The sequence below is a fragment of the Lepidochelys kempii genome, chromosome 8 (assembly GCF_965140265.1).
Source record: "Lepidochelys kempii isolate rLepKem1 chromosome 8, rLepKem1.hap2, whole genome shotgun sequence".
Lineage (NCBI taxonomy): Eukaryota > Metazoa > Chordata > Testudines > Cheloniidae > Lepidochelys > Lepidochelys kempii.
In genome coordinates this window covers 8,693,578-8,712,233 of record NC_133263.1, presented here as the reverse complement: position 1 = coordinate 8,712,233, position 18,656 = coordinate 8,693,578, and the positions used below count along the sequence as shown (strand labels likewise).

At 39.0% G+C, this 18,656-nt stretch overlaps 2 protein-coding genes across 4 annotated transcripts in view; one reads left to right on the top strand and one right to left on the bottom strand.

The window, feature by feature from the left end:
* MAPK9 (mitogen-activated protein kinase 9) overlaps positions 1-18,656 on the bottom strand; it is a 107,065-nt gene that overhangs the window by 30,844 nt on the left and 57,565 nt on the right. The gene's annotated exons all lie outside the window — the stretch shown is intronic.
* Positions 4,277-8,078, top strand: LOC140915583 (rho GTPase-activating protein 24-like). The gene is made up of 2 exons (XM_073355415.1): positions 4,277-4,776; positions 7,221-8,078. The coding sequence occupies exons 1-2, from the start codon at positions 4,418-4,420 to the stop codon at positions 7,471-7,473; spliced, it is 612 nt and encodes a 203-aa protein (XP_073211516.1). The 5' UTR covers positions 4,277-4,417; the 3' UTR covers positions 7,474-8,078.

Below are 18,656 nucleotides of genomic sequence, written 5' to 3'. Positions count from 1 at the left end.
CTCAGAGAATTTGAAGTTCTTGATATTCCTGTTTTTAAAGCATTGGGATTAGGAGTGAGTGTGTGCACATGTGAGAGAGGAGAAAAGGGGCTCATTTGTATAAATCCTTTTTTCACAAGACACAATTAGCCTATGGAACTCACTGCCCCAAGACAGAGGCAAACAGTTTAGCAGGATTCAACAGAAGGATTGAACATCTACGTGATAAATAAGAATATCCTCAACAATGACACTGGCTGAAGTGTAAGTGTAATGTATGGATGTCCACTTATACTTACAAGTATAAGTGGATGCTTCTAGGCAAGCAGACAGATCACTAAATGCTTGAGGTTAGGAAGATACTTCCATAATAGTCATATTATCACATAATTGACAACTATGGTTGTTTTACACCTTCCTCTGAAGCATCCAAAATGAGCAACTACTGGAGATAAGATACCGGATTAGATCAGCCATTTTTGCCACTGGGCTAATGCAGTAGAGCAGTTCCTGTACTAAGGTGCACTGTTCTCAGATTTGCTGTCACCACCACCCCTTATTACGGAGGTGTTCTTGTGGACTGCCCACCAGAGACATTTGACAGAGCAATTGCAAAACCATACTAACTTGGTCAATGAACCAGAGTACACTCAGTGACTTGTAAAAAGGGAAATAAGGAGGAACTGGCCAACTTTTTTCTTTTCCCATTTATCCTTTATCATTATATTAGGCATTTGTGAGAATTAGCTTCTTAATGGGTTAGCTGTTGGTAGCAGGCAGCTAAGGAGAGATTTCACTGAGATACTGAGCATACATAAAATTTTAAAAAATTAATGAAATGTTGAAATGATGCTTGAGTCACTTGTACTTCTTTGGTTAAGTTAGTACATTGTCAGGCAAAATGTGCATCTAATGCACTTAGACTGCAAACTCTTCAGGGCACAGACCATATCTGTTTTATGTATGTACAGTGCCTAGCGCACTGGGGCTGCAGCCTCTAGGTGCTACCACAATACAAATAAACAACAGTTCAGATAGTGCTAAAATGCTACATAAAACACAGGAACATAACTTTGTGAAACCAATAAGAGACCCATCCAGAAAGACCAAATCCATCCAATATCCATATTCTCCAATGCAATCTTCAAGAAGCCACTCTCTGAAGTCTTTGCAGATTATCTTTGCACACAGATTGAAACCTGCTGAGTCTGAAATTGCCATTGAAAAAGTCCTCAAGACAGTAAACACTTTCAGAAAGATTTAGTTTTATAAAATGTTTAGGAACTATTTATTTTTGTTTATTTTTCATCTACCACCACAGATGATGTCATTTGCAGAAAATAAAATCAGTGATAGAAGCATAAGACAGTCAAAGGATGTGATAGGAAGTCACTTCTAAAGGCAGAAAAAGCGTCCTCTATATAACTCTGTCAGGACCAGTTTGAACATGTAGTTTGCCCTCCTTCAGAGGTTCTCAAATTTAATTGCTCCGTGACCTCCTTCTGACAACAAAACTTACTACACAACCCCAGAAGGGGAAACCGAAGCCTGAGCCCGCCTGAGTCCAGTCGCTCCAAGGCGGAGGGCGGGGGGGGAAGACAAAAAGCCGAAGCCCAAGGGCTGCAGCCCCAGGCTGGGGGTGGGGCCTGTGACCTGAACCCTGACTCCCAGAGCTGAAGCCCTTGGCTTTTAGCTTCAGCCCTGGGTGGTAGGGCTCAGGATTCAGTTTTGGCCCTTGGCAGTGGGCCACAGGCGTTGGCTTCAGCCCTGGGCCCCAGCATGTGTAATGCCAGCCCTGGCGACCCCATTAAAACAGGGTCGCTCGTGACCCACTTTGGGGTCCCAACCCACAGTTTGAGAACCACTCTACTTGAACCATATTTGACAAAACAGGTGGTGCACTAGTAAAATAGCCTTCTAGTTTCCATGCCGTCAACACCCTTATTACATTAGTAACAACTTCACTATAATGCTATCCAGAGCTCAGTTTCCAAGGACCTTATGTTGTTCACTTCCCATTACATCCACCCACACTTCAGCATAGAAGCATCACCTCTGCAACTCTTCCAGCCACAATTTACTCAAGACACAAGATATCTGAGGAGGCACTCATACTTCAGTCTCAATTGACAGCCCATTCTGGAACCATTTCCTCACAGATACGGAGAATGTTTCAGTTTTGCCAAGGCTCCTGTTAAAAGAATGTCTGACAAGAAATTCTACATTTGAATGAAAAGAGGAAGAAGGTCTTTCACATTTGTGTAAGTAGCAGCTGGTGCTCTTCACAGTTGTCTGCCTCTTTCTCCCACACACGCCCTCCCCCCCGCTTTTTTTGTCAAAGTAATTTATTGTAAAAGATAGAGAATCTAATTCTTCAGAGACTTCAGCCATCTGTTATTTATGAAACATAAAATTGGTGTAAAGCAATGACATTATTCCAAGAAAAAATCATCTCTGGAGTATTAAGGGCTTTTGCTCGGTAGCAACTGCCGTTCTTGATTTTTATCTACCCAGTACTTTATTTCTGCAAAACAGAATCTGTGGATCCCACTCCTTCAGTCAGCAGTTTTCTTGCCCTTAGTATGTGTGTAGTTCTTATCTCTCTTGATTCTTCTTTCGATAATAATCTCAAGTCTTCTTCAGAGTTACTGAATATTCAATCAGCTTGTTCAAGTTTAAGGGCTGTTTTCTACCGAGGAGGCTTAGAGTAAAAATTTCACAAGTCCCATTTACTTTCTATGGTCTGCAAGGCACCTAGCAGAGCTCTGGGCACAGTGGAATGAATAATAGTGTGTTATTCATTTGAGAGGAGGGAAATACCTTAAAACTCATGTAAAAGAACAGCTAGTGGATGCTGAAGTCTGCCTTGGTGGTGGCCACTAAGCCAGCCCAAATCAATCAAAACAGTATTCCCATCTGACTAAATGCTGTATGAGCCTTGTCCAGCAGGCTTTACAGGTCTGAGGAAAGAAAAATTCCACAAAGGATGCTGAGCTCCCTCCACAAAGGGTTATAAACATTTGGCAGTTTCACTTAAGCTATCAAAGTTTCCCAGTAGACTAGGGAGTCTAACCGAAAGGTGATGACCAGTTTTTGTGTAGCGAAGGGACCAACTTTCAATTTTGCATCTTCCTGTGGGACCAATCCACCATTTTTAATCTAACACATGCACATCTAGGATATAGCAAATTCATAACACAGCCTTTTAAAATAAACGGATAATATAGCAGCCTACCACTTTTAGAAAATGGCTCATGAAAGCACCAGGTTCAAGAGATACTTTTAAAGCATATGAGGAGTAGCCTTTATTTTGTGTGCATCAGTTTCAGAGGGATTTTTGTTTGTTTTTTTAAATACAAACTCCGAGTGAACAGAAAAGAACATCAGAAAGAGGGACTCTGCATGGATATGTGAAAATCCTGGAAGAAAACATACGAAAAAATAAGTAATGTGGTAGCTGGGCCAGCTAAGGTTTCCTATAGTTTATTTGTATTGGTAATCTTGCCCACTATTCAAACCTCACCTTGTTCCTTGTACCAAATGACTGAGGGAAAAGGATCTCCAAATTACTATTAAATTGCTTTAGTTTTAAAGTTAAATGTATTTTAACTGTAATTACAAGCCCCCCCCCACCTATTTAGTTTGCTGTACTTGAGTGATTTCTGGTCATCTGGAAAATGAAACTGTACTTTACTTACTTGAGTATCCTCTGAAAAGAAGCAGTTAAAAAATGTCTATTTAAAATGTATTCGTTCGTTAATTTTTAGTAAGTAGATAAGAAGAGCCCTAAGCTTCCTTGACCTCAGAGTTCTTGTCCTTGATACAACAGCGCTGAAGAGAGACTGAATAGCTTTACTTTAACCATTACCCTCTGCTTCCTTTAAAATGTGCAACAGTTGATGTCAGTGATAAAAAAGCTCAGCAAGCCGTTTTCCATTCATGCAATTTTTCTCACGCCAGGCTGGCTAGACACAGTGCACCCAAAACAGATTTAACATGCCTCTTCCATAATCTGTGCAATATGGAACATAGGGAGCCTTGTATTTGTAGAATACAGACCAGCTATCCCCTTCTGCCCCAGGTTACTGACAGCTAAGATTACCCCGGCAGAAAATTTATCAGAGAAGAATGCAACTAGTAATTCAGACAGCTATGAAATGTGCCACCCACAGATGTCATTCAAACTACACAGAAAAGATGGAGGGTACACAAAAGAGGTGGTGTCTCCTGGGGATAAGAACAAGCCAGCACAATGAGACCATGCGCACAGTGAACTGGCAAACCAACTTGAGGCGTCACCCATTCCATATCAAAAACAAAATCAGAGACTGAAACAAGATCCAGGCTCCAACAAAATGGACAATTTCCAAGTATTTGAAAAGCTTCAAACAGCTGTGGTAAGGAAGAAAAGTTTCACAGTCCAGGGTGAGGCAAATGCATGAAAACAACCTCTTCTGTAACAAAACGGAACGGATTCTTTTGCAAAGCCAGTAGGAGCAATACTGGTCAGGGATCCAGGACTAGCTCCCTATGTGAAATTATGTTTGAAGAAAACCCGACTTCAAGATATTTAACCAGGTCTACCTGCCCAGAAGAGTCCCAAGAAACTAACACAGCCACTTCCAATGTTTTGGGGCTACAGGAAAACTTGGGACATGGCCCAGGGGACAAGAGCAGTGAAGGATCTCCTACTGCCAATGACTTCTCAGCAAATTCAACTTCAGTGCAGCACCATCTTGTCAGCCTAAAGAAGCAGATGTCCAGGCAGAAGGCAGAGTATGAAGCTAAAATTACAAGGTAAGGAATCTTAGACTATGAGCTTTCTGGGGCAGGGACTTTGTGTTGTGTGTACTGTGCCTACTGCTGTGACGCAGAGATCCCCAACTGAGGTCCTTGGACACTATTGCAATAGAAATAACGTTTTTTCACATTTCAAAGTGAATGTTTCTCACTGTCCAGTATTTACAAGAGACCAGTTTTGACTCATGTTACAGGGTTTAGGCGAATGTCATTTATTTAAGACTAACAGAAGCTAGTATCATTTGAGCTGGTTGGAAAATGTCAAAGCATTTAAAATTTCTTGGAGAACTAGAAGATTTTTTTTAAAAAAAAATCTGAACTCAACTGTGGAATTCCCCTTCCCCCTTTCAGTCAGCATGAAGAGCAGTACTTTGGGCAGTCAGCTCGGGGTTGGGGGGAAATAAGCCAGGATATAAACAATACTAATACTAAGCACTGACACAGCGCTTTACAAACTTTAAAGGAAAATTCTTTGCAACAGCTCAGTGGGGAGGTGGGCAAGTACTATCTTCATTTTTCGTATCAGGAAATTGAATAGGGAAAGTAACCTACCTTACGCTGCTTAGTGAGCCAAAGGTAGACCTAGAACAAGAATGCAGCAGCTCCTAAGTCTGTGCTCAGTCAGCTGAACAATACCACCTGTTTATTATACAAAAAATGCCCATATCTTCTAAACAGATGTAATCACTAATTAGTTAGCTACAAAATTTCAGATAAATTATCCAAATAGAATATTTAGTTAAAGTGTGATATACCTTGAAATAATTATTTTAGTGACTTTCAAATGGGGATATTTAATTTGCCCTCAAAATAAAGGAGAGGAAGTGCAATCTGCCCGATATTGAAGATTTGTTGGAAGTTTCCTAGTTTCATAGGATAGTCCCACTTTCAAAGGGGTTAATTATTCCTGCTTAATAAATGTATTGCCTGCAAACACTAGAAGATTAAGCCTCCCCTGGGAGTAAACGAATACAAAATATTTTTTGCCCAGCACTGCAGCCTCAGCATTTCAGATGAATGTAACTAAAAGCAATTAACAACAAAAAACTGCTTTGCCATACATTATGCAGGTCTAGCCTTACAATAAAAAGGAAAGTAAATGATGCAAGTGAGACAAAAATGTCACAGGTCTTGGATACATCAACCTTTCTGTTGAGTAATATAAAGATTAAATAAGGGATTGGTGGGAAAATAAAGGAGCTGTTCCTTTTTTAGTTCCATCCTTATTACATTCTGCCTCAATTCTCCCTTGCAGTTTCAATTTGGTATTCTCATTCAGTTTCTTTCCTAAAAATAGTTGTCTGGCTGTTTGCTGTTGAACAGGTGTAGTGTTCCACTGCAGAGGCCTATTGCATGTGTGTGAGATGGTTCCCATCAATCTTACAAGGAGAGGCTGACGGAACTGGGCTTGTTTACTCTGCAGAAGAGAAGACTGAGGGGGGATTTCATAGCAGCCTTCAGCTACCTGAAGGGGGGTTCCAAAGAGCATGGAGCTTGGCTGTTCTTAGGGGTGGCAGATGACAGAAGAGGGAGCAATGGTCTCAAGTTGCAGTGGGGGAGGTCTAGGTTGGATATTAGGAAACACTATTTCACTAGGAGGGTGGTGAAGCACTGGAATGGGTTACCTAGGGAGGTGGTGGAATCTCCATCCTTAGAGGTTTTTAAGGCCTGGCTTGACAAAGCCCTGGCTGGGACGATTTAGTTGGGGTTGGTCCTGCTTTGAGGAGGGGGTTAGATTAGATGACCTCCTGAGGTCTCTTCCAACCCTAATCTTCTATGATTCTATCTATATTGCATGCAAGTTAAAGCAACAATAATACAGTTAAATAATCAAGAGTATGGAAAAGCAAATTTTGATAGCTGTTAATTTTTTTAGCATTAGATACAGAGTGTGTGCAAGGATCCTGAACACTTGTGAGATTCCACTGAAATCTGATGTAAAATCCAACTACTCGTTTGTGGGAGTGGGTCAGCATATAGGTTCTAAGTGAAGATTATACACAGGACTTATAGCCCTCCCTTCCATAATTTAATATTAGAGAAATTGCACACAACCTAAGTCAAAGCATCTGGGTGCTTGTGCAGAAATGTACACAACTGCTTTTTACACTACAATACAAGGTATACTAGCATGAGTATAAAATGGAGAATTGTATTTACCTTTGAAAAGAAAGGACAACTTTGTGAGCAGGTTTGGTACATTAACTCACTGAGCTGCAGAAACTGAACAAATCATGAAGATGATGGGAGAGAAATGCATCAGCAACGTGTTGAAGGGGGACCTAACATAGTTTGCTTTGGGGATACCAAGTGCCTCTCCACACACTTCTATTTATAGTATCACATGCTTAAAATCAAATGGTTTTTAAAAATTTAGGTTTCTCATGAAACAGAGACAGGAAAAAGAGCCCTATAAATTGCAATGTCTATCTTTCAAACAGCCTGGAGCAGCGGAACAAAGAGCTGCAGTCAGAGATTAAGGATCTGCATTCAAAACTGTGTCAGCAACGAAAGTGGTACAGTCTGGTGGAGATTAAAATGCGAAATGCAGAGAGGGCACGGGAAGATGCAGTAAGAAGAAATGAAATACTCCAGAAGGAAATGGAAGAGTTTTTTGATACTTTTGGGGAATTAACAAATGATGTGAAGAAGACAGAGCGAAAATTGTTTGAAGTTTTTAAATCAATTAACTAGATCAGTTTGCAAAAGAGTTGATATTTGATTAAATAGTTACTGTCATTTCAATGCAAAAATTAGATTCCTAACCACAAAATAAGCTTAGTACTACAAACTAAACTTTGTTAAACTTTTAATACAATAGGGAATAAAACTGCAGTATTTAATAAACCAAGTCAGCAATGCCTACTATTCATTTTCAACAATGTAAATCACATTTTGAAAGTTGTGTGTTAAACAATATCATTTTTTTTGCCTGCTCACATAAAAATCTTGTATTTGTTCAAGACAATCCAAAAACTGCAATGAGTTTGACACACTAATAAAAGTCACCTCAGCACTCAGTGGAAGGGGGGAAAAAAACCTTTATTTGAACCTGTGCAAAGCAAAAATGACTATATTTCAGTCTGTCCATGTCCCCATCCATAAAGTAACTAACCAAATATTACAGTTGTACTTCTAAATTACCAATGTAGATTCTCCAGTCACTACAATCAACACCAATTAATGCGCAACCAAAGTCAATTCAAATGCATGTCACAGGAGAGTTTAAAAGTCTGTATTTTCCTGAAGCAAAACCAGAACAATAAACAACATATTTTATATCCTGAACACTGGGATAACTGATGGACTGTGTTATGATTGGATACAATCAATAAATTATGTAATTATGGTCGCTGTTTGCCAGTTCATACTAAAAGGCAAGAAGAATACAAAGTTGAGTGATATCTTTTTATAAAAACTGGGGGACATATTTCTAAGTCACACTGCAGTGGCTACGGCTAGTTGCATTTTTCACCCTCCTCCTCAGTACCAGTATGACAATTGTTTTCTCTGTTCAGAATGAAAGTAAAATTCCAGCTGGTTTCTGAGAAAGAAAATTCCCCTTTTTGAACATCACTTACCATTGACAATATTTTTAAAGGAATCTTACCAATATGAACTATGTAAAATAAACCTCCCTGATTTAAAAAAAAAAATAATAAATCTTTTTGGTCCCCAGTTAGCCTATTCGGAAAGAAACTAAGAAACAAGAAACCGATGAAGTGAGCTGTAGCTCACGAAAGCTCATGCTCAAATAAATTGGTTAGTCTCTAAGGTGCCACAAGTACTCCTTTTCTTTTTGCGAATACAGACTAACACGGCTGTTACTCTGAAACCTGTCTAAGGCTACTTTGATATTTTTCAGATAATGAGCTCTCAAGTGATATATGCCATGTTGAGATCAAATCAATGGGAAAGAGATTTTTGAGGGACAAGTATTTTAAGACAACAAAATCACCAGTAGCTCATTATGGTCTGTATTCAACAAAGCACTTAATTTTAATCACACGTCAGTGTTTTGCTGAATAGAATTGGGATTATTCATGTGTTTAATTTACAGCATGTGCTTAACTGCTTTGCTGAATTGGGACCTACATTCCCAGTTACATGCCTACTGTATGGTGATGTCTGTAGTTAAGGGCCACAAGAATTTCCATTATACAGTGTCTTAGTTTCTAACTTTCTCAAAAACTAACTTCTCAAGCTGAAATTTTCTGTGTTCAGTCCAAGGGCACACATTTCTGAAAGCTTGAGCATACACAGTGCATCAGTTTTGGAGAAGGTACACTTCTTCCATGTGAAGAGGAAGAAAAACAGAAGTGTGACTTAGGGGTAATGCTACACTTACTGGGGATCAATGCTGCAGCGATTGTTCCACCAGGGTTGATTTAGCAGGTTTAATGAAGATCTGCTAAATCGACCACAGATCACTCTCCCATCGACTCCAGTATTCCACCGGAATGAGATGCGTAAGGTAAGTCAATGGGAGAGTTTCTCCTGTCGACCCAATGCGGTGTAAACACCGCAGTAGGTCGATCTAAACTAGTCATGTAGCTGGAGTTGCGTAACTTAGGTTGACTTAGCCCCGTAGTGTAGACCAGGCCTTGGTTAAAAGCTTCTCTTGCACTTAAGCTGGAGGCAGAAGCTTGAGATTTGACAGGGACATTAACCCCGTGTGGGTATATTTGGTGGTGCAGTGGAAAAAAATCAGGTTTGACTTGACCATGTCATAAGGACGAAAAACAAATCACGGAGCCTTACTCTGTGTATGTGTACATTGGATCACATTCAATTCTAATGTACAGGTGCGCATGCAGGATGATTTGTGAAGGTGCTGATGGAATGAGTCAGCACTCTATAGAAGTCCTGCCTCATGTTATATGACTTAATATGTGCACTGAATAAGGAAGTCTGTGTTGTCATCATGCTTCATAAGGCATAAGGGAGAGACTGTGCCAGTAAAAATATTCTTAATAAAAGAAAGATTGTGGAACATTTTTCATTGGAGTCAGAGCATGAGCTATCATCTGGGCAGTCTTTGAACCTAGGCCAGTTTAAGAAGCCTCAGTCCTGTAAATAAATCTTAGTTCTGTGAAAAGGAAAGAACAAGTCGGAGATCAGGAATGAGGTGCCAATGCAGAACATCTGATTGTAACACTTCCTCATCCTATATGATCCACTGATATGTATTCTGAGTGAAGCAGGCAGTTTCACTCAGTGCTCAAACTGTAAAAATCACAGAAGGCTTTACAGACCCTTACTTGTGAGTAAGGCATATGCTATCCAGTCCATTCCACACACTCTCTAATCTCTCTGACCACATCACCCAATATCCTTCTTAAATACTATCCATGGTTTCTAGTCTTTTACCATCACAAATTCAATGATTTCACACTCATTTCAAGGCTTTACATAATACCACACCTAGCTGAATTTTTGAACTGGGCTCTTCACTTTTTCTATTCCAACCTGTTCATTCTTCCTCTCCTCCCACCCTCAATTTTGCACCTTTTAACATGCAGCTCCTTTGGTCGGATCATGTGTGTAACAAATGCCTCTTTACCTCCTGAAGTCCCACTTTCCTCAAGAACCCTTCCTATCTTGTTTTCACCTCTCTCCAAACTCTTCTATACCTGAACTGCTGTCTCCAAAGAACTTGAGAGGAACAGACAAGGCAAGAGGTAAGACAAGGAACGTATTTCAGTATACTTTGTAAAATGCCCCAACGCAAACACAGCCAGGCTGCTCTATCTTCTTCTATTCTGTTCTGGTTCATGCAACAAGATGTCTTTCTGCAGCTGAACCAGCAACCTGAAAAATATCCTGCCATCAAATATCAGGTAGTCTAAGGATCTGGCTCTCCCAACTCTTCAGCCAGATAGTCGAAAGCAGTACCTTGTAGAGAGAGAAAAAAAACGTTCCCCCCCCCCCAATCAAGAGAGATTGACAAACAATCTGGTAAATGTCAGAGTAGCAGCTGTGTTAGTCTGTATCCGCAAAAAGAAAAGGAGTACTTGTGGCACCTTAGAGACTAACAAAATTTATTAGCACATAACCTTTCGTGAGCTACAGCTCACTTCATCAGATGCATGCAGTGGAAAATATAGTGGGGAGATTTTATATACACAGAGAACATGAAACAATGGTGTTACCATACAGACTGTAACAAGAGTGATCAGGAAAGGTGAGCTATCACCAGCAGGAAAGCGGCGGGTGGGCTGGCGTGCATGTGTGAAAACCTTTTGTAGTGATAATCAAGGTGGGCCATTTCCAGCAGTTGACAAGAACAGCAGCTGGAAATGGCCCACCTTGATCATCACTACGAAAGGTGTTCCCCTCCCCCGCCAGTAATAACTCACCTTTCCTGATCACTCTGGTTGTAGTCCATATGGTAACACCCATTGTTTTATGTTCTCTGTGTATATAAAATCTTCCCACTATATTTTCCACTGTATGCATCCGATGAAGTGAGCTGTAGCTCACAAAAGCTTATGCTCAAATCAATTTGTTAGTCTCTAATGTGCCACAAGTACTCCTTTTCTTTTTACAATCTGGTATGGCATTCCCAGTTCTTTATATAAAACTCAAACTCTAGAACACAAGTTTGGACATGACAACCAACTGCAACCGTCCATCCAGAGACGTGGCTACCTTAATCCTTCATTTAATATCAGGGAACTCAAGAAAAAGTAGCAAGACCTTCAGTAGCATGAAAATAGTAGCAATTCTGGATTTTAACCTTCCTTTTTTATATTGCAGTGTATAACAGTTTTGCAAAATGATCACAAAAACTTACCAGGTCAGCCACAAAATCTTTCCCCCTACCTTTTACAAGGTTGACAATGAAAAATGAACAATTACATGCCCAGATAACTGTGGCTGAGTAAAGTTTTTGAAAGCAGCTGTTTGGTTCTCTCATCCAATTAAACAGACCAAAACAGCAGCTCACTTTTTAGTCAGATGGTCAAAAGAGAATCACCTGATATTTTTTGTAGGTAAGCTACAGTTTTCTAAATCTATAAACTGTGAGGGGAGTTAAACAGAATAGTACCAAGGTTTGGATTTTTCTAAGAACAGGACTGTGCAGACAGTGCTGTCAGTAGTATCTGATTACTCCGCATTACAATACTCCTGGGGGAATTCTGCGGGGGGCACAGAATCCATACCTTCTGCAGGTTTCAGAGTAACAGCTGTGTTAGTCTGTATTCGCAAAAAGAAAAGGAGTACTTGTGGCACCTTAGAGAGGGTGAGGGGGTGAGAGAACCTGGATTTGTGCAGGAAATGGCCCACCTTGATTATCATGCACATTGTGTAGAGTTGTCACTTTGGATGGGCTATTACCAGCAGGAGAGTGAGTTTGTGTGTGGGGGGGGTGGAGGGTGAGAAAACCTGGATTTGTGCTGGAAATGGCCCAACTTGATGATCACTTTAGATAAGCTATTACCAGCAGGACAGTGGGGTGGGAGGAGGTATTGTTTTATGATCTCTGTGTATATATAAAGTCTGCTGCAGTTTCCACGGTATGCATCCAATGAAGTGAGCTGTAGCTCACGAAAGCTCATTCTCAAATAAATTGATTAGTCTCTAAGGTGCCACAAGTACTCCTTTTCTTTTTGCGCATACCTTCTGCAGATTTCTTGGCTCCCCCACACAAAAAATGTGGAAGCAAAGAAATCTCTGGGGAACACAGACCCCGTCTCCGGCAGCCCGGACATGTCTGCTGGGAGCAGCCTGCAGCAGATCACCTCGGCGGGCGTGGGGTGGAAACTGGGTGCATGTCCGTGGAGAGATGTTAAGGGAGTGGGGCTGGGCGCATGCCTGCGTGCGAAAAGTGAGAGACACCACTCACTCTGTCCCTCTCGCTCCCTGTTGCTGCATCCAGGGCTTGGAGGCGTAGGCCCATGTAAAACAGGCTCTGTCCCTGAGGCAGAGCAAAAGTGTAACAACTAAGCTGGCAGGCTGATGATGTTCCCATTAAGAAAAGGAGTACTTGTGGCACCTTAGAGACTAACCAATTTATTTGAGCATGAGCTTTCGTGAGCTACAGCTCACTTCATCGATGCATACTGTGGAAACTGCAGAAGACATTATATACACAGAGACCATGAAACAATACCTCCTCCCACCCCACTCTCCTGCTGGTAATAGCTTATCTAAAGTGATCATCAAGTTGGGCCATTTCCAGCACAAATCCAGGTTTTTTCACCCTCCGCCCTCCCCCCCCCCCCCACAAACTCACTCTCCTGCTGGTAATAGCCCATCCAAAGTGACCACTCTCTTTAAAATGTGTATGATAATCAAGGTGGGCCATTTCCAGCACAAATCCAGGTTTTCTCACCTCCCCACCTCCCTCCAGAAACCAATGTTCCCATTGTTGGTTAATTGTTCCCACTCTTAGTCAATTAACGCTCCTTTACCTTGCCAGAGTGGTGCAAAGGAGCCTCATTGTAAATGACTAACAGAAACCTCAGCAAGTAAGGTCTATACGGGCTTTCTCCCTTTTTTCCCCTGTGCCAGAGAGGCACAATAGGGTTAGGTTACAGCTCAGGATCTATTTTACTTAACCATTAAAAAAAAAAGGCAGGACAACGATTAGCAAAACTATACGACTTTCATGTGCGAGAGTCGAGCAATTTCAAGTGACATTCTACTTTACAGAACACCAAACTCCAAAATAAAATAATGTAATTTAAATGAAAATCCAGGATTATAACTGGAATGCAGGGTATTGGTTACCAAGTATATGTAACTTAACTTTCATGTGTTAAAGAAATGCTGAACAGTTCTTGTGATTTTTTTCCCCCTGTATGGTAGATTAAATAAATTACCAAAATAAGTGAAACTGGTTATATTGAATTATTTTGACAAATAAAATATGCAAAATTTTGCATTTTGGGGGGCACAGAATTCCCCCAGGAGTAACCACAATCTGTCTCTCACAGTATATATTTTCTATCTGGTAATAATATCCAATTGCTCTTACTATGTCAGGCTGTTCCAATTAATCATGAGAAAACAGTTACAAGCAGTTTCTTTTAAAAATCTCATTCACTGGAGTTCACACTATTAATTTTAGCATTTTAAGAACCACTAGTTAACTGAAATTTACAACTGAATTTTTATCTTACAAAATGACTGGAAGTGTATATTTATCTAGTGCAACAGCCTAGAGTAAACGTGTAACTTCAAAGCAAGAAAACTGAAGACAAAAACCACTGCTGTAGTAAAAAGAAAAGGAGTACTTGTGGCACCTTAGAGACTAACCAATTTATTTGAGCATAAGCTTTCGTGAGCTACAGCTCACTTCATCGGATGCATACTGTGGAAACTGCAGAAGACATTATATACACAGAGACCATGAAACAATACCTCCTCCCACCCCACTCTCCTGCTGGTAATAGCTTATCTAAATGAAACAGGCTTCTCACATTCTTTAAGTTCACATATTTATTTGAAATTTTACAGTGGTTTTAGTATTAATGTTCTAAAATAAGACTTTTGAAAAAAAAACTTAGGAATCTAAATTTTAGATGAGGCTATAGCTAGCACGTTAGCTATTGACAACATTTGTTATGAAAATTCTAGCTTCCTTGAAATCAGTCTGAAAACAAGGAATGACTGCTGTCCATAAAAAATACCTTTTAATTTTCTTGAAATCAAAATCCAGCATGAGACAAAATAGCCACTGCCATTACACAGAACATTTCCCTATTGCACAAGCATCAAGAATGAGATATGGCAATCAAAGCCAAGTTTATTAGGCAGAATAGGCCACTTTATGTATCGATATAGTTAGACTTGAAAGCACATCTCTTCTGAAATCACATACCATACTGTAACTAAAATAAAGGCCATAAATTCTGAACAAGATATATGTTAGGGCTTGATGCTATTTTTCGTGATAATTGGTAAACCCATAGGAAGGGCCTATAACACACATTTTGGTGGGAGTGAACACAAATGAAGACTTTTGAAAAAATTCTTAGAGAACAGAAGTTTCAAAATATGATTAGGCAAATGTTAAACATCCACATCATAAACACCTTATACAGAACATTTGCATAAAAATTACACCTGCTAAAACTAAGCAAACACAAACCATTTCATAAATATAAACACATTATGCTCGTGACTGAAATCAGGAAAATCCAGGAAATTCTGTTAAGGCTGATATTTCATCTTCAACTTATTCAGTCATGCTGTAGACTGAATTTCCTGGACTTGACAGTTTGTACTAAAAGCTGTTAAATCACTGTAATGTACTTGCATTTGATATCCATTTCTTTTTTGCTTAAAAACTCAGATGAAAACTAGTAAAATCCTTGTAATTTAATCTATAGACCGGAAAGGCATCATTGTACTGGACAAATCAAATTATAGTAACCTTGTGTTCATTTGTCTCTATTTAAGCACATCTCTTACATGAAAGACTAGAACAGCACTTCTGGATCTATCAGTACGTAATATAATTTTGGCATTTTGAGAAAGAGTTATGTATTGATAGAGTTTTGTCTTTAAGTTTTTTATTCATCCAATAAACTAATGGCTCCAAAAAGGCATTAACCTATCATGGAAATGTAAACTACTGTAAGAATTTTTCTGAACTTTATTTGAAAAAGTTGAAAATGCACATTAGCCAGTTTATAGTTTAAGATGCCAGCCATTTGAAAATATATATATCTCAAAAGTGACAACCACATTGCTAATCCACCAATTTCATTTAAAAAATTAGCACCAATCAAGCATCTGAAATTCACAAAAATATTGCACACATATGACCTTGAAGTTACCATTTTTTTCCTTCAAAGACAGCCGCGAGCACGTGCAGTGTGCTATTATAAAGCGCTATAATTTTAGCTTCGTTTTCATAAATATGGAGAGCAACAAATATTACCATCAATGTTTCAGCTATTATGTCTTTAGCAGGCCATGTGAGAACAAAAAATAAGGTACTAGCTGATTATTGTTCCCGGCTGATGATACTCTAAGCCCCGTTCCCCACTGGAAGGATCAGTGCCTCAGAACAATTTCTTTGGAGCAGAGACTATGCGTGCGTGTGTGTTTGTGCAGCACCTAGCACAATAAAGCCTTGATCCGGATTAGGGTGTATGGACATTACCATAAAACAACAACCCTCCTCTGAAGCATAGCATGCATTAATAGACTCTGGTTTCAATAAAGGACCTAATGTTCTTAGCTGATCCTGCTATTAGAATCAAGAAACTATAATAGCTATATAAACAGTGGCTAGGCAACCATGATGCTAATCAAACCATTTTAGAATTGGGAAATGATGCTTCCTAACTGACATTTTACAGTGCATTAAGTTTTAGCCTATTAAAAAAAAGTAAACCCAAATTTTTAAATCTCTGAAAATAGGTTTATGTTTAAAATACAATGCTGATTCAACCTTAATTACAGGATCAAAGAGGAACATCAAGATTTGCAACACAAACAGTTTTAACAGGCAAAACAATATAAAAACAGAAGGTGAAGATGGTGTTTAGAAGAATCCTAAAGTGCTTCAACACTGCAATTAAAACTGTTTTTTGTTGTGCAAAACTGCAAGCACCTTTTCAAAAATTAAGCAGCACGACAGAGTAAAATCTTAAATATTAAATACATCTTCAATATCTGCTTTTTAATTTTGGGACCAAACTAATTTACCATATATTCAGTAAAAGAGCCCAAAAGAGAATCTTCTGTTTTGATTTTGTATTTGATTTTTTAAAAATATGTTTGTTCTGATTACACATCAACACAGCAAGTTTGTGGGATTGAAATCCACAAGCAGAATTATAAATTACAAAAATAAATATTGTCATTTTAGAGAAAACAAATACAAAGGTTGGTTGCCTCTCCACTTACCTCTAATACAAATATTAAGAGAAAAGATTGCTTACTTAAAACATATTAACATCATGTAGCTCAAGAGATTTTCAGCATGCATAAGTGGGCATACGAATAAATTTGATTTGATAGATTTGTGTAATAATGCGTATTTAGAACATCACTATAACTTATGTGATGGACAATCTAAAATATATATAAGATAATGAACCAGAATACATTTACTTCTGCCATACCCGCAATATCAAATGAACTCAAGGACATTCATGGAGAAGTAATGAAACTACCAAGATCAGGGAAAAAGGAGTACTTGTGGCACCTTAGAGATTAACAAATTTATTTGAGCATAAGCTTTCATGAGCTACAGCTCACTTCATCGGATGCAAGATCAGGGAATCAGCCATCAGAACATAATTTAAGTCCAAATTCTGCATTTGGATGCAAGTGCACACAACACATTAACTTAAAATGGGAGCCACACATTGCACATCCCAGGAAAGAATCTGGATCCAAGTACCCAGTATCACTAAGTTTAGCATCAAGCCCTGATAGAATCAATTTTATATAGAAAGTAGCATTTACAGACAAAGGCTGCTCAGTGTTTCTTCACTTAAAAGTACTTCCACTCTAAGTTTCACAATTCAAATGAAACACCCCATACAAACTATATTACTGCAAAACTGAACCTATCTGCCAACTTGGTATTAAGTTCAGTAAAGATTTGTCTGCACTTGAGCACCTGAGGAATTTTCTAGGAATTTAAAATGCATGCCGTATCAGTACAGTGCACTTCTGCCATATTGAAATGAGTCACTCACTCCACTCTTGGACAATGGACATATAAGTTGTATTTTGAAGTTCTAAACCCCATCCTATTTCTAAAATCAGAAGTTTATGACAAGAGTCAAGTAAAACCAGATCCAAAAAGGAAACTGATTTAGCATTAGGCAGAGGTCCATCTAAAAGCTTTCCCTCAGAAAATATTAATAAATTGAAGAAGGAATCATATTTTTTACATAATTTTGAATAAATACCCACATGCTCTTAGGATTTAAAACACCACCACCCCAAAAACAATCTGGTCCCTAACAGGTTTTCATATCTTCACAACCAACTAGTCAACAATTTCTAGTTGAGTCTGAGCTTATCTAGCTTGTATTCTTTGATAAAGAAGTTTAAATCCTTACCAGATATAAGATACAACAAACTTCAAAGGCTTGCATTTCCAGTGGTTAGACTGGTATATTTTATGTGATCTGTGCAGACAAACCTTATTTTGACATAGTGGGTTTTTTTTTTTAAGCCTAACAAAATGAAAATATCTTTCATATCAAAGTATTTCCTCAAAGCACAATGTATAGACTGCTCACTCAGCTTTCAAAATGGTTAATTTCTTAGTTTCGTCATGTTTTTGAGGAAAAGTGATATGAGCACAAATGAAATGAAATGAAATCAACTTTTTAAAACACACTCCATTTCTGCAATGCCATTCAGTTACTCAGTGTTTACATAATTAAAAGTGATGTTTAAATATAATAATCTGAATATTAACCATTATCCACTTCTCCTTTCAAGTGAGCAGTTAAGTATAAGAACTGTAACTAAGTTTAATCACTTATTTTTAAACATTTCGTAAGTCTGTGTGTGTGAAGCAGTGTTAACTTACATAGAGTTGGTCATACAAAAAGTCAAAATTAATGTTTATAGAATCAATTGGGTTGTTTTTACTTATACAAACACACACTTGAAAACCAAATATTTATAAGTGCAGAAAACTGGTCAACTTTATCACTTCATATATATCAGGGATCGGCAACCTTTGGCACGCGGTCCGTCAGGGAAATCCGCTGGCAGGCTGGGACTGTTTGTTTACCTGCAGCGTCCGCAGGTTTGGCCAACTGCGGCTCCCACTGGCCGCGGTTTGCTGTTCCAGGCCAATGGGGGCTGAGTGGAATCCAGGATGAACACTGTACACATGCAGGTGAGGCATGCCAAACAGACTAAGCCTAGTGGGGTAAGTTGCTCCT

Excerpts from the sequence above, each read along its gene's own strand:
- LOC140915583 (XM_073355415.1), top strand. The coding sequence starts at position 4,418 with ATGAAAACAACCTCTTCTGTAACAAAACGGAACGGATTCTTTTGCAAA. Across the intron at positions 4,777-7,220 it reads TATGAAGCTAAAATTACAAG|CCTGGAGCAGCGGAACAAAG; the intron begins GTAAGGAATCTT and ends TCTTTCAAACAG.